General features: G+C 30.8%; 1 protein-coding gene across 1 annotated transcript; it reads left to right on the top strand.

The window, feature by feature from the left end:
* The first annotated feature begins 234 nt into the window (after positions 1-234).
* LOC112797035 (jasmonate-induced oxygenase 2) lies at positions 235-5,705 on the top strand. Its single transcript, XM_025839782.3, has 3 exons — positions 235-914; positions 4,730-5,063; positions 5,288-5,705. Exons 1-3 carry the CDS (start codon positions 355-357, stop codon positions 5,537-5,539), a joined length of 1,146 nt encoding a protein of 381 aa, XP_025695567.1. The 5' UTR covers positions 235-354; the 3' UTR covers positions 5,540-5,705.
* Positions 5,706-14,746: the final 9,041 nt, after the last annotated feature.

Below are 14,746 nucleotides of genomic sequence, written 5' to 3'. Positions count from 1 at the left end.
ATTGTTTAATGTTTCTGGATCACTGTATTACTGCTGGTCGACATAATCTATCACCATAATAAAACAAATAAATTAACACGTGCTTAATTTTTTGTTTTAAAGGAAAAAAAAAAGGACGTCTAAAATATGATGGGTTTATGACCACAATAACCAACATAAGCAACTCAATTTCATCACGGCGCCGAAAATCATGGCTATCTCTCTATATATATAGCCCCCTAACTTTGCTCTACCAATCACACTACTATATGTATACTATATGCAATAACAACACACTTTAAATTATCACTTACTCTCCCTCTCTAATCCCTCTTTATCTTTGTTCTTCTTTTTAATTAGTTTTATTTAAAAAAAATGATGATGAGTTGCCAAGCATGGCCTGAACCAGTGGTTCGTGTTCAAGCCTTAGCTGAAAGTGGCTTAAGCTCTATCCCATCCCGTTACATCAAGCCGCGCTCACAGAGACCTACCACTACCAATACCAATACCAACACAACTTCTGTGGCCTACCCACAAGTCTCTCAGACTGAGGACGATCACAGTGATGTAAATATAAATATCCCTGTGATCGACCTTCAGTCTCTATCCTCTGGGGAGGATATTGCCCTCCAGGAAGAAACTCTCCAACGCGTTGCTGAGGCGTGTCGGGAGTGGGGTTTCTTCCAGGTGGTGAACCATGGCGTTAGCCATGAGCTGATGAGGAACGCAAGGGAGCTGTGGCGCGAGTTCTTCGACCAACCATATGAGCTGAAGGAGGAGTATGCCAATTCTCCTAACACCTATGAGGGTTATGGGAGCCGTTTGGGTGTGAGTAAGGGTGCCATTTTGGATTGGAGTGACTACTTCTTCCTCCATTACATGCCTCCTTCACTTAGGAACCAAGACAAGTGGCCTACACTTCCGTTGTCCCTCAGGTAGGACAATAATGCATGTATGTTCATGATATGATATTTCTTTTTTTTTTTAATTATTATTATCACATAAATTCTATGATACTAACACTTTTATTAAAATTTAATCCGTATTTAACCAACAAAAAAAATAAATAATTTTACATCATTAAATATATTTATACACTATTAAAAATACTAATAATTACTAATTAATAACTATAAATTATAAAATTTATTAATTTCATAACAGTTCTCATAATATTATTATTATTATTATTATTATTATTATTATTATTATTATTTTGGCCTAGAAATCAATAAATAAAACTGTTACATGAAAACAAAAAAATAATTACTAAATAAATTAATATATATAATATATTTTTTTATTTTAATATGTATTATATACGAATAACTATTTTTTATACTTAGTAGGTTACTGAAAATTATATTACATATATTCTTAACATAAATATCACTTTAGCACCTTTCTGACTTCTGTAACAGCAAATAATATTACCATCATAATTAAAGAAGTTGTCATCATATTTAATTTATTGTAGATAAGAAAACATGTTGGGTGATTATGAAATATTAGGTTAGACGACGTACAATATTATTCTTCTATTTAATTTCTAGAATGATATTATAGTTAATAATTGAGGGGTATCCTAGCATAAATAAAATTAAAAAGCTTTTGTAATTAGTTTAGAACATATCTAACTTGGTGTTCTATATAACCATATAATTATTTCTCTTGTAGATATATAATTCCTTAAGAATGATAAACACGTTTTTATGTCCAAACATGCATGGAATTGTTTATTTATTTATTTAGCTAAAGTTGTTAATAATTTTGTTTTGTAACTTTTCTTTTTCCTTGTATTCTCTTCCTTACTTTCTTTTGAACCAACGATCAAATATAAGTATGTTATTTATATATTAAAATTATGTTTATCTTCAGAAAATGCATCTTCACATAATAAATAATAATTTTAATAATGCTTATGTATGTTAAAAACTCTATCTTTCTTGCAAGTTATTTACTAATTTTTCCTTGTTTGGTATGATATAGATGTGAGTGTAAATATACTTAATATTTGTTTCTATTTAATATTGTTTACCAACCAATTAATAAGGTGGCGTTTCTCATAGTTATGTTAATTTCTTATAACGAGGTTGGGGAGTTGTAGGTATACGTAACATAAATTGAGCATGTGAAAAAAGAGCATAAATAAAGTTCCACAAGTTTAACAGATTGGATATATGTCTGTCCCTTTGACTAGATCACGAATTCTAGTTTTATGAATAAACCATTAGTACATAAAGATTTAGTTTTATATATAAATTTAAACTTTCTAAGATTTTTAAGTAGAATTTATATTAAAAATTTTAGTAAAGCAAAGTTTCTTCATAGGATACTTATTATTATCTAAGTATGAAATTAAAAAAAATCACTAAAAACACTAGTTAAAGTTATTAATTGTGGAAAGTAGTAGTCTTAAAAAACTTATTCACTAAATGCATTAAATAGATAATTTTCTTATTTTTTAACCAAACATATTACATGTACAAAAAAAAAAAATAACTATCAAATCATGACTCATATATAATGCATGGTAAACATAAAATTCACATCAAAACGAATTAAACAATATAGATAGTTATATAAAAATATAAATTATTAATTTAGTGGCTAATTTTTTATGTATACATAATATTTTTATTTTTTAACACAAATTTTCTATTTTAATAATTTTAGAATTTCACTAACACATGTTTTTGTAGAGCATTATTTGTTTATTTACAGTAAAAACTTTTAAATCTTTGTCGTTAAATAATGTACTAAAAGTTACACATTTTTAATAAAAAAATTTATATCAAACACCTGAATAAATAATTTTAGAGCACTTGTTAGTCAAACTGATAAAGTTAACATGTTTTCTAAGGAAAAACCTTATCCTATTCATAATTAAAATGGAAGGGTTTGGACCTGTCAAATTTGAGGGTGTTGGAAAAAGTCGTGTCACATATGAAGTGGATAGTTCATAATTAATTAATTAATTAAATGAAGATAAAAAAAAAAAAGCTTTTTGACACGTTCAGCTTTGGAGACTCATAAACCTACCACTTGGGTGAGTTGGGTTTGGGTAATTAACGCTTCTTCAACAACTTGGAATAAGCATAAATAAGCATGTAGGTACATCATGTACACTCCAAAGGCCAAACCCCACATGTAAAACGTGACGCGCTTTCTTCTATCTCTATGGCCTCTTGCATTTGACAAAGCCAGCTTTTACAAATTACTAAAATCTATATAAAAAAAGAAAAAAACACTTCAGGCTTCTCTTTTGTGAGGAAAATTTTACTAAAATCTATAATATAGAATTTTTTTTAATATTTTAGTAGATCTAATGTAATAAAACTTTTATATTTTAATGAAAATTTTTTTGTATATCGATTGATACAAGTTTATCATGCTATGCCTTAGGTATTAAATGTTTATTTTTGCACATAATTAAACCTTAGGTTTGTTGGCAAAATTTTTTATATATGGAAAGCTTTTTTGTGAAATTAAAAAATATTGGCCTTTTTTTTATTTTACCGAAATATTGGGGCATCTTGCAAAAAAAATTATAAAATTGTTAGAAAAGATTTGTGTTTTTTTTTTTAAATTAAAATGAAATATCTGAGAGTGATTTTTGTTTTATTTTCAATTAAAAAAGTGAAAGCGATGATCTGTTTTTTTTTATATAATAAAGTAAATTTGCTAGAGTATTTTTTGCATTGTACCACACACTTGTAAAACTTTAAAGCACTTAATTTTCTGAATAAATACCAGATCTACTATCATAAAAAATAATTTTGCATGGGTTCCTTATCAAGGATATTGCAATAAACTATATACATAAAGGCCAATTGTAAGTAAATTATAAACAAATTTTTTAAGTATTCAAAAATATTAATATTTTAATATTTTTAATAGTTTATTTCAGATTATATATATATATATATATATATATATATATAAAGTAATACTATAGTAAAGATGAAAATTTTGATAAAGAGTAAAAAGTACTTTTTTCTAGATAATTAATTATATATATAAAATTAAAAGTAAATTTTAGAAATATCCATAAATTTTATTTTCTTTTAATTTTGTCTCAAAAAAATTTTATTTATATTAAATATACCTCTCTCAATACATATGTTCTTTTTAAATAAAGTAAAAGTCTTCATTTTTCGTTCAATTTCACTCTTGGCTTAAAAAAAATTCATATATAAAATCATTGAAATAATGATATTTTTGGAATAATACTTGGAACTTTTCTTAAATTATATACCAGTACAAACTACTTGGTTCACCTTTTATATCTCTCTCTGTCTTTCTGTCTCTTCACGTACAAAAGGAACCCACTAATTTAATTTATAGTTTTCTCTTAACTACCTCATCATCTAAGCTGATCACGAGCAACATAGTTATATTTTGGACAATGTTGACCGGGACCTCATTACCTCATAATTATTATCATAAAAAAAAATGTTAAATAATAAATACCTTTTTATTTTTAATTTTCCTTATATTTGAAGCGATATTAGCTAATGTTTCACTTGATTACACTAAAATGTTAATGATTAGTTAAAAGGTGAAAATTCAGGTATAGCCAACTTCACGTGAAGTTGATAGTTAAAAATCGTTAAATAATTTGACTGATTTTCATCTAACAATTTTTGGTTATTAATTTCACGTGAAATTGACTGCACTTAAGTTTTCACTTTAGTTAAATCATGGTTAGTTGCACATACATTTAAGTTGAATTGGTAACTGACAACAGGAAAGTAATCTCGGAATATGGAGAAGAAGTGGTGAAGCTAGGAGGAAGGATGCTGGAGTTGATGTCAAGAAACCTAGGCCTAAAAGAGGATTACCTTATGAATGCATTTGGTGGAGAGAACGAGATTGGAGGGTGTTTAAGGGTTAATTTCTACCCAAAATGCCCTCAACCTGACCTAACCTTAGGACTCTCAGCTCACTCAGACCCTGGCGGGATGACCATCCTTCTGCCTGATGATTTTGTGTCCGGCCTTCAAGTGCGCAAAGGAAATCATTGGATCACTGTCAAGCCTCTCCCAAATGCTTTCATCATCAACGTTGGTGACCAAATTCAGGTAACAATAACAATAATTAGACTGAAAAGTAGTAATAACATTATCTGCACTCACTGTATATGTCCATATATTAATTAAAGAGCCACATTTTGAAAAAAAAAAAAAAATCAGCCAACCACTAGGTCTGCCATAATTATGTATTATTGTTGATGAGGTTCAGATTTTCATCAAGGAGTGGGTAGTTCTTAATTAATTAATGACTAATATATATTATATAATGACAGGTGATGAGCAATGCAATATACAAGAGTGTGGAGCACAGGGTTATTGTGAACTCAAACAAAGATCGTGTGTCCTTAGCCTTCTTTTACAACCCAAAAAGTGATTTGCTTATTGAACCTGCCAAAGAGCTTGTGACTAAGGAAAGGCCAGCACTCTATCAACCAATGACATATGACGAATATAGACTTTATATTAGGATGAATGGACCTTGTGGGAAGGCCCAAGTTGAATCTTTGACTTCCCCAATTAGGTGATTATTATTATTCCAACAATAATTATTATCATAATCATATTATGTAATGTGAAATGTGAAAATATGGCAATTAGGATCTAATTGCATCTAAATAATTGAAACATATAGATTGCTATCCTTATTGGATGTCTAAAGTTATATGAGAATGATGGGTTAAGTTGATGATATGTACAAGGAGTGTTTAAATCACATGTCCCCCCGCCCCTTCTTTTTCATGTATATTCTTTCTTATCTCAAACTGAGTTATTGGTTTGGTCAATTCAGAAGCGGGGGAAATTAAGAAAATTGGACTCAATGAATAATAATGGTGTGTGATCTGACACGGCTGAGCATATGTACCTATTTTCCAGGTTGCCTAGGTCTAGTGGGATGCTGACTAAAGCTCACTCAATGTGATTATAAAAAATGACACCATGAATAAAATCATGGAACATGTGACATATGAAACTTTTCATATAGTGAATGAGTTTATTAAAACATTTACATATACCAGTAATATGCACTTTTGCTTCTTTTTATCAAGGTGTATAATAATAAAAAATATGAAATTAGTTTAAATAAAATTACATAATACCCTAATTAAAAAATCTTTTATTTATATATATTTTTTATAAATATAAGTATATATGAAAAAAAATGTGTACTAAAATCATCCTAATCTTTTTTAAATACAATAATAGGTAGCAGATATATACGTTCTTTATAATGAATTTGACATGAAAATAATTGAGATGAGTAAGTTTTATAACAATATCTTTCTGATTTTTTTCTAATAATAATAATAAAAAAAATGACAAATCGGTTCTTGACTTTTTGGTTTACGAACATTTAAGTCTCTGAGAATTTAAAAATATATTTAAGTTTCTGACCTCTTTAAAATCTGGACATATCAATCTCTGAGTCTAATTTGTTCAATTTTAAAAACTCTCTCACATGTGCATCCGTATCATCCTGGTCAGTACCATGGGAGTCACGTTTGATTTTTTCGTTGAGTCTGACAGATTCTAACAAACCCAAGTGAATATGAGGGATCGATAGATTTTGAAAATGTTATGAACTTAAATGTATTTTCCAATCCTCGATGACTTAAATGTCTACGGATCAAAAGGTCAAAGACTTATTTGTCATTTTTTCTAATAATAATAATAATAATAATAATAATAATAATAATAATAATAATAATAATAATAATAATAATAAGTGTTCTTGATTACCTGAAACTGGGTTGCTCTTGGGCCAAGACGTGAGGTCCAGACTTTTTTTGAAATAGCGTTCGACTTATATTGGTGCTGAGGTGGGGTGGTACCTGTAAGAGACTCCGATACTTAAGTTAGTAAGAGCTTTAAGCAAGTGTTAGTAGATTAAGTCTAAAATATACATGAGAGTGTTAGTGTATTTATAGTAGAATAGATAATTACCTTTTTAAAGTAGTTTCACCTTTGATGATGGATGGCTGTTCCCTCTTGATAGGAAAGTTGTTGAGATCTCCCTTCTAGATAAGCATGAGATATCTTAGGAGGTAGTTACTTATTCAGATAAGTAGGATTGAACTACCTTTGTGGTGTTCGACTTTTATAAGGCCGGATAAGTAGATGAGGCCACCTTTTTGGTGAACTTTTATTCTTATTGGGTCTGCCTTTATGTTTTTGGGTCAGGATATGTATAAATAGTCTCTTTACTTGAGTTCATGTATTTACGAGGTCAGGTTTAAGCATGGGTTGATTTGTTCCTTTACGTTGGGTAAACCGTCTTTCTGGAGTAAGTTGGATACTCGACATGTTTTTGAAACGTCAAGTCTTTTTATAACATCACACACATTCTTCCTTCAGTTACCTTAATAACTGTGTAACTGTGTACACTATTAATGAGAGGTGCAAAGTGAAACTTTTGTTTTTAATGTCTTATAAATACTTTATTTTTCTTTTTTTCTTCCTTTTTCACTTTCTTCGTATAGCATCATCTTTGTCTCCCTCGATTATTTTTGCAACCTTTGTTCTTCTTTCAAGATTTCTTTATCTTGAATTTTGAGTGTTCTCATTAGTTCATTGAAGACTTTGGACCGTAGTATTTTTGCTGTTGAAGTATTTTTTTCCTTTAGCACTCTTCTATTCAGGTTGGTTTTTTTATCCTTTTTCTTGTTTTGTTTCTTGCGTTCTATTTTACCACTTTTGTGTTTGTTGATTGAAAATTTGTTTACTTTTTCGTTCTTGAATTTCTTAAATGGCATTGTTGTTTTTATCCGTATTAGAAAATATTTTTGAAAATGAGGTTCAGTCTTGTAAATTTTACGTTGGTCCTAGTCTTTATTTGCTATTGGTGATTGAGATTTTCATGTTTGTGTTGCTCTCACATAGTGCCACTTTATCTGTTAAAAGATGGTACTATTTCTGTATCTGATAATGTGATGATAGTTTGTGTGTATGAGAAAATGTAAGAACTATAATCTTTTGATGATGACCCGACTTTTTGACTTTTTGTTGTGACATTTTTTTTGTTTTGTTGTATTGTAGATAGAGCTTGTATGTCTCGATCAGTTATACACAGTATATCTTCTAAGGTCCCATCCGACTTGACATGGGTAGATTTATCTGTTCTTATTCCTGTCCATATTATTGATAACGAATATGCTAAAATCTTTCGTAGACATCATAAATTATGTTTGAGTTGGGAGGATAAGACGAATTATAAAATTGTGGTTGCTGACCCTGAAGAGATAGTCTGTTTCTCCCAACTTGATAGGTCAGAACGTCATTTCATATATATACATGATTGTTTTTCTACGAAATTAAGAGTTATCTTTTTTTTTTTTATTTTGAGTCTGAAGTTCTTAAATTATGCAATGATACCTACCTAATTGTATCCCAATTGGTAAGATTTTTTAAAAATATACCAATTTTTTTGTCGAGAATTTGATATCTGACTTTTTTAGGTCTTTTTTTATCTTTTCGTTGTCACCAAATCATTTATCAAGGTGTATGTATAATAATAAAAAATATGAAATTAGTTTAAATAATAAGTACTTAATACTCTAATTAAAAGATCTCTTATATATATATATGAAAAAATGTGTGCTAAACTCATGCTAATGTTTTTTAAATATAATAATAGATAGTAGATATACACAATTCTTTATAATAAATTTGACATGAAAATAATTGAGATGAATAAGTTTTATAGCAATATCTTTCTGATTTTTTAATAATAATAATAATAATAATAATAATAATAATAATAATAATAATAATAATAATAATAATAATAATAATAATAATGATAAAATACCGTAATAAATATTTTCTTGTCCCACTCGGCACTTGCGTACCTCCTCACTTGGAACAATCGGGTTACTGGGTTGGGCACTAATGACTAATCAATGTATCTGAGGGTGACACGTTCGTTGTTTTTATTAAGATAACACCAACAAATAAATTAAAAATAAAAAGAAAAATATTATAGTAAAACTTAAAGTTTAAGCTAATTGAGCAATGAGAATTAAATCACGTTGGCAATATGGGAAATGCGAGGCAATCAGTTTTCACTTTTCAGCGTCGGAGTGGACCCTCAACGCGTTAACTGGGTCGTCGGTATCAGCTTCTGCCTTCTTCTTCGGACAACCGTACGATATAGAGAAACATCAACTATATGAAATAATGAGAATGATGTGTTCTCTTTCAAAAATCTAATAAGAGAGCCATAAATGCCATACTTATTAATTTAGAAAAGAATTGCAATCCAACTGGTCAAAGTTTATAGTTAATCATTATTAGATAATTTAATATATTTAGTTAAATTATTATTTAATAATTTTTAATTATTAATTTTATATAAAAATAATTAAATGTATGTGTTAATTAAATAAAATTAATAGATAATAAGTTGAATTTATTATTTATTTATAATTGAATAAAATATAAAAATAAAAATAAAAATACATGTTTCTTTTTTAAAGGAAAAGCTCAACACTACATGTGGAGTAAACGAAACAACAAACAGAAATAACCACCAGTCAAAAGAAGTAAGCTACGCAAAAAACACTAATTAATATTTCATGTCATATTTGGTATTGTCATCAACAACAGAAGGGATCTACATCTAGCCACTCTTTATAGTTCATGAAGGACTGATGGATAATATCGTCAACCCCTTTTTTTAGAGAAAGTCTAAAAGACCAGCACTTTTATTGAAATTTGGCAAGCACTTAACCATCTAAAGAAAAATGAGTAATCCTACACCAGTAGATGTCATCTCATACCATTAAAGATATTGATAATGGCTAATTGATGGCTATACATTATAAATTATGTTGACCCCTAGCATTCCTCTTTCCTTTATTCTGGAAAATTCTTCTATTCCTTTCTAGCCGAATGTTTCAGATAATCGCACAGAAATATACCATCCACCTCTTGTACTCCTCAGGAGCCATTACAAGAAACACTGTTAAAATAATCAACGAAAAAATTGACGGATTTGTCGTCGATAATATTAAAAATCGACGGTAAAATGGACGGCGTGACATGTCGCTTTTAAACGTGTCTATTTTTTAAAAATCTAATAAAATCGACAACTTTTTCGTCGATAAAATGAGTTTAAGATTTTTACCTATTTAGTAAAAGCGACAAACATGCCGTCGATAATACTATATAAAATCGACATAACGTCTGTTGATATTTGATCCATTAAAATTAACAGAATAGCCGTCAATTTAATTATTAAAATATCGACAAGTTTTTCATCTATTTATTATTTTTTTGTCTATTTTAAATTTAAAAACGACAACGATGCCGTCGATTTTAATAGCCATAATTTTTTTATTATTTTTTTCATTTGAAAAATAATAGACAATTCATGCAAATAAACTTTTAAATGTAAAAATAAAATTTATACTAAATATTAGATAATGAATTTACAAACTTATCAAAATAATAACAAATAATTCTTTAATTTAAAGATTTAAGATAAAATAAATAATTAAATTCAAACTTATATTCGTCTAAATATGAGATACACATAGACATAGGAATATGCACATTACTATAAGTTTGTTGATACTTTATACAAGGTTAGTAGCATCACTACCACATATGAACAAATTGAGAAAGCAAAATGTACATAGAAGCAATAGCCATGAACTGTTGCAGACCAATATCCACAAGTGCCTTCTTCCTCAAGACTCTCATTCTTTAAATTGAAGCTCGAAATTAACAAAAAGTCGGCAATAACAGCAAATGAGTGAGTCACCGACTCAAAATTATGGTACATCCCTTTGCAGGTAGCATCTAAGCAACATGGCTTCAAGTTTTCTCTTGTCTTCCAAGTATATTGTAGGCATGGTATTGATTAGATCAGGTGTATAACTATGTCCTCATGCACTACAATTAATATACTTATTCCTTACCTTTAGCAATTAGAGAAAGTAGACACTGCTTTGAAATAAAATATCTCTCAGCATCTGAAGGATAAGTTCCAAGCCATTGTATCTCCAGGACACGAAAATGTTTTGTATCATAAGCCATTTGCTAACAAAACATCAGGGAGTAGATTAGTCTAATAGTATCAAAAATGTAACTTGGCCATTAGACAGAGATTTAGTCCAATCAATAATCGTGTAATTTCATATTCAGAACCGTATCATGATATGCATGTTTAAATAGTTGCAGATGATGAGTTTTAAAATGCTAACCATGGAACCAAATCTGTAAGTGGTTAAGATGTCAAAGTCATAGGGATCACAAGTATTACCAATGACTACAAGAACCCCCACTAGCATGTTGAAATGTAATCAAGTGAGAATATTGTGCCATTCAATAGTCGCTATGGCACTTTCTGTGAGTAAAAAAACAGAAATTTGTAGTACTTCCACATAATGCCAGAGTCGTGCCGATGAAGAACAAAACGAGCAAATAAAAATAAATTTACCATCCTTGATAATAGATTGTGTTATCTGAAGATTAAATTAGCTATAGAAAAATTGAACATTAAATTTTCTACACATTATATCATTACAAGCTTCATATTTTAAGACATAATCATAAAGTCACCATTCATGTCACCAAATTTTAATTACGAGCATCAACCAAAATTAAGTAATTTTTTTATAAACCAGAGCATCTCCATAATGCATAACTCATAATTTCAATTCTATAAACAGTAATCAAATTACAGTTGAAAAAAAGATATTAGCAGTAACAACAAGAGAAAAAGCAAAAGAACAAGTAATTGACGATACAGAACTTCATCAAGGCTTATTTTCCTGAAAACTTTTTCTTTATTGATATGCTTTGGAAATGGAAGCTGAACTAATATACCTGATTGCATACATTTTTTGTCTCAAACATGAGCTAAAAACAAAAGCTTGGAATGGTAACAAGTAACATAAATCTAATAGCGTGAACAATAGGGTTAACATTGAGTTAGTGAACTTGCTTAATCAAATCAGATTCAGAAACTTGTTCGGGAAGGTCAATGTCAAAGGACTTAATCCCTAATTCAGCACATGCCTTTCTCTTCATTTCCACATAACTCTGTGTGTCCTTCCTATTCCCTACTACCACCACCTCCAGCCTCAAAACCTGCAATAACACCATCATATTACATTATTCTAATTCCCAATTTTGATTAGGTTAGATTGGGATTGGGATCGGGATTGAGTACCTTGCCGTACTTTTGAAAGAGGGAGCGCACTTCCTCCACAATCTCAGATCTGATAGTTTGCGCCACTGCCTTGCCGTCGATTACAGAGCGACAGCGGCGCTAGTGTGACGGAGCGACAACAGCACGGGAGAAGTAGAGCAACAACGGGCGCAGGGCCAGTAAAGCGACAACCGGCACTGCGGCAGTAGAGCGACGACAGCGCAGAGGTAGTGGAGACACGACGGCGTAGTGGCAGCGAAGAAGGAAGGTTGGTGAAATGGTAGCGGTGAAATGGAGAAGGCCCAAATTGGGGTTAGTTAATTTTTTAGGTAAAATGTAAGCAGGGAATTAAGTGAAACAAGAGACGCGGGAAGTAAAGGCGGTGTAATTTTTTGTTGATAAAAATTGACGGTAACTTCGTTGATTTTAATTAAAATAAAATTAAATAATGTAGCCATCTATTTTATTTAATAAATCTATACCCTTCATTTAGTTTCAAAAAGAAATTTCGATTGTTTAAAATTATCGACGACAAAAACTGTTTATATTATAATTATTAAAATAGATGACCTGTGTGTCGATTTTAAAGAAAAAAGTTTTCAGCCTACCACTCTGTCTACAATGTGACGATAAGAGGAAGGGCCTTAAAAGGTTATCAAAATAATAGACAACATGGTCGTCAATTTTAATATTTTATTTATAATTATTTTTTTTCATTTTATCGACGACAAGCCATCGAAAAAAATTGATGGAAAATTTGGCTGTCGATTTTTGGCGTCGATAATTACACTGTTTCTTGTAATGGGCGGAGCTAGACTAATTATTTAGGGGAGGCTGTGTTTAATAATTTACTAAAAATATTTTATATTACTATTTCTCAATCAAAGTAAGACAATAATATATAAAAGTTACCACTTACAGTTTTGTATCATGAAAAGGCTATTTGACATTTTTTCTATTTTCAAAATCATCTATTATTGAATTTGTGTAAAAAATAGCTGCTAATTCTTTTTCTATATAGATGACCAAAATGTTTTCAAGAAATTCATCAGCCATCTTATTTCAGAGTCTTGTCTTAACAATTTTCATTGCTGAAAAAGCTCTTTCTGTTGTTGCTGTAGACACTGATAAAGTCAAAACAAGACGTATTAGCCTATCAATCATGAGATAAGTTCTTGATTTTTTCCTTTCTTGCAACTTGTTGCACAAATCAAAAAATGTACCAATGACTTTCAAATGATTTGGTATATCATGCTGAAAATGTTGCAACTGAGATTTTAAAATATTTAGCTCATTAGAAGAAAAGTCAAGGGGATAAAAATTCTCTACTAACTTACTAATTTCCTCAATATTAAATGATTTAAAATTGTCCTTAGGATCTGTTCCGAGGGTTACCTAAAACTGGAGGTCGATCTCGGATGAGATCTTCTGTGCTGGTCGATGCTAACGTGTCCGGCTGGTGGGAGACGGCCGGAGCTGTTGTGTCCGACTTGTTGAACTTGGTGGTGGTGCTGATTCCTTTGTCCCCAGAGGGTGGGGGATACCTGCAAGGGACTCCGATGCTTAAGTTAGCAAGGGTATTAAACAGGTATTTAGTAGAATCAGAGTATGAGTTATACCTGGGTGCTCCAGTGTATTTATAATGGTGAGAAGTGACCTTTCTAGATAAGATAAGTTAGTTATCTTATCTTATCTTATCTTATTTTTTGGGTGAGGTCAGCTTATCTTCAACAGAACCGCCTTTATCTCTGTAGGCTGGGATTGCCTCTGGATTTGGGTCGTGTTCCTCTATTTGGACCCTTTATTGGGCTTTCCTGTCGATTTGGCTGAGCTCTTTGAGAAGAGGTCGGATAGTCTGACCTGAAGAGGTCGGTCGCCTTGTCGCTAAACATCCCAGGTCGGTCAGCTCGACCCAGGGTATGAACAGTGCCCCTGCTTGAGCTCGGTTCTTCCTTTGGAGGTCGAGTCTTTGACTTCGGTCCTTCTTAAGTGAAGTCGAACTCAAGCATTTTATCGATTCCTTTTCTTTGTAGAGTCTTTTTTGAATGTAGAACGTTTTCCTCTAAAAGCGCGCGCTTTTGTATTAGCGCTTTTTTGGGAACGCAAGCGGTTTTAACATCCGCATTTAATTGGCATTTAATTTCCCCATTCTCTCTTGGCTTTTATTTTGAATCCCTCAATCAAAAAAACGGTTTCTCTTCTTCACTTCTTCTCCGTAACTCCTCCATTTACTCTCTCGTTTTTCTGTTTCTCTCATCTGCTCTCTGTCTTTCGCTTGCTCCTCTACTTTCTTGTGTTTGTGGCGTCGCTTGGCGTTCTTCTGGGCAGCCTTTATCTCTACGCTTCCACTCTTCCTCGAAGCTTCTTTAGTCTCCAGGTTCGTCCCATTTCGTATTTTGTTTTTAGCTTTTGGGATGAAGTTTTCCCTTTGATCTTCTTTTTTGGAGAAAGTTTGGATTTTTCTGTTCTTATCGTGCTTGACTTTGTTTGCATGCTCTGAAATTTTTTGGTGTGAACCTTTTTCTTGTTGCTTGAATCTTTTTCTTTTGCATGTTGCCGCCGTTTCTGTTTGTGCCTT

Source organism: Arachis hypogaea, chromosome 4 (assembly GCF_003086295.3).
Source record: "Arachis hypogaea cultivar Tifrunner chromosome 4, arahy.Tifrunner.gnm2.J5K5, whole genome shotgun sequence".
Taxonomy (NCBI): Eukaryota; Viridiplantae; Streptophyta; class Magnoliopsida; order Fabales; family Fabaceae; genus Arachis; species Arachis hypogaea.
The sequence above is the reverse complement of the archived record's forward strand: the minus strand, read 5'-3'. Positions and strand labels throughout refer to the sequence as shown.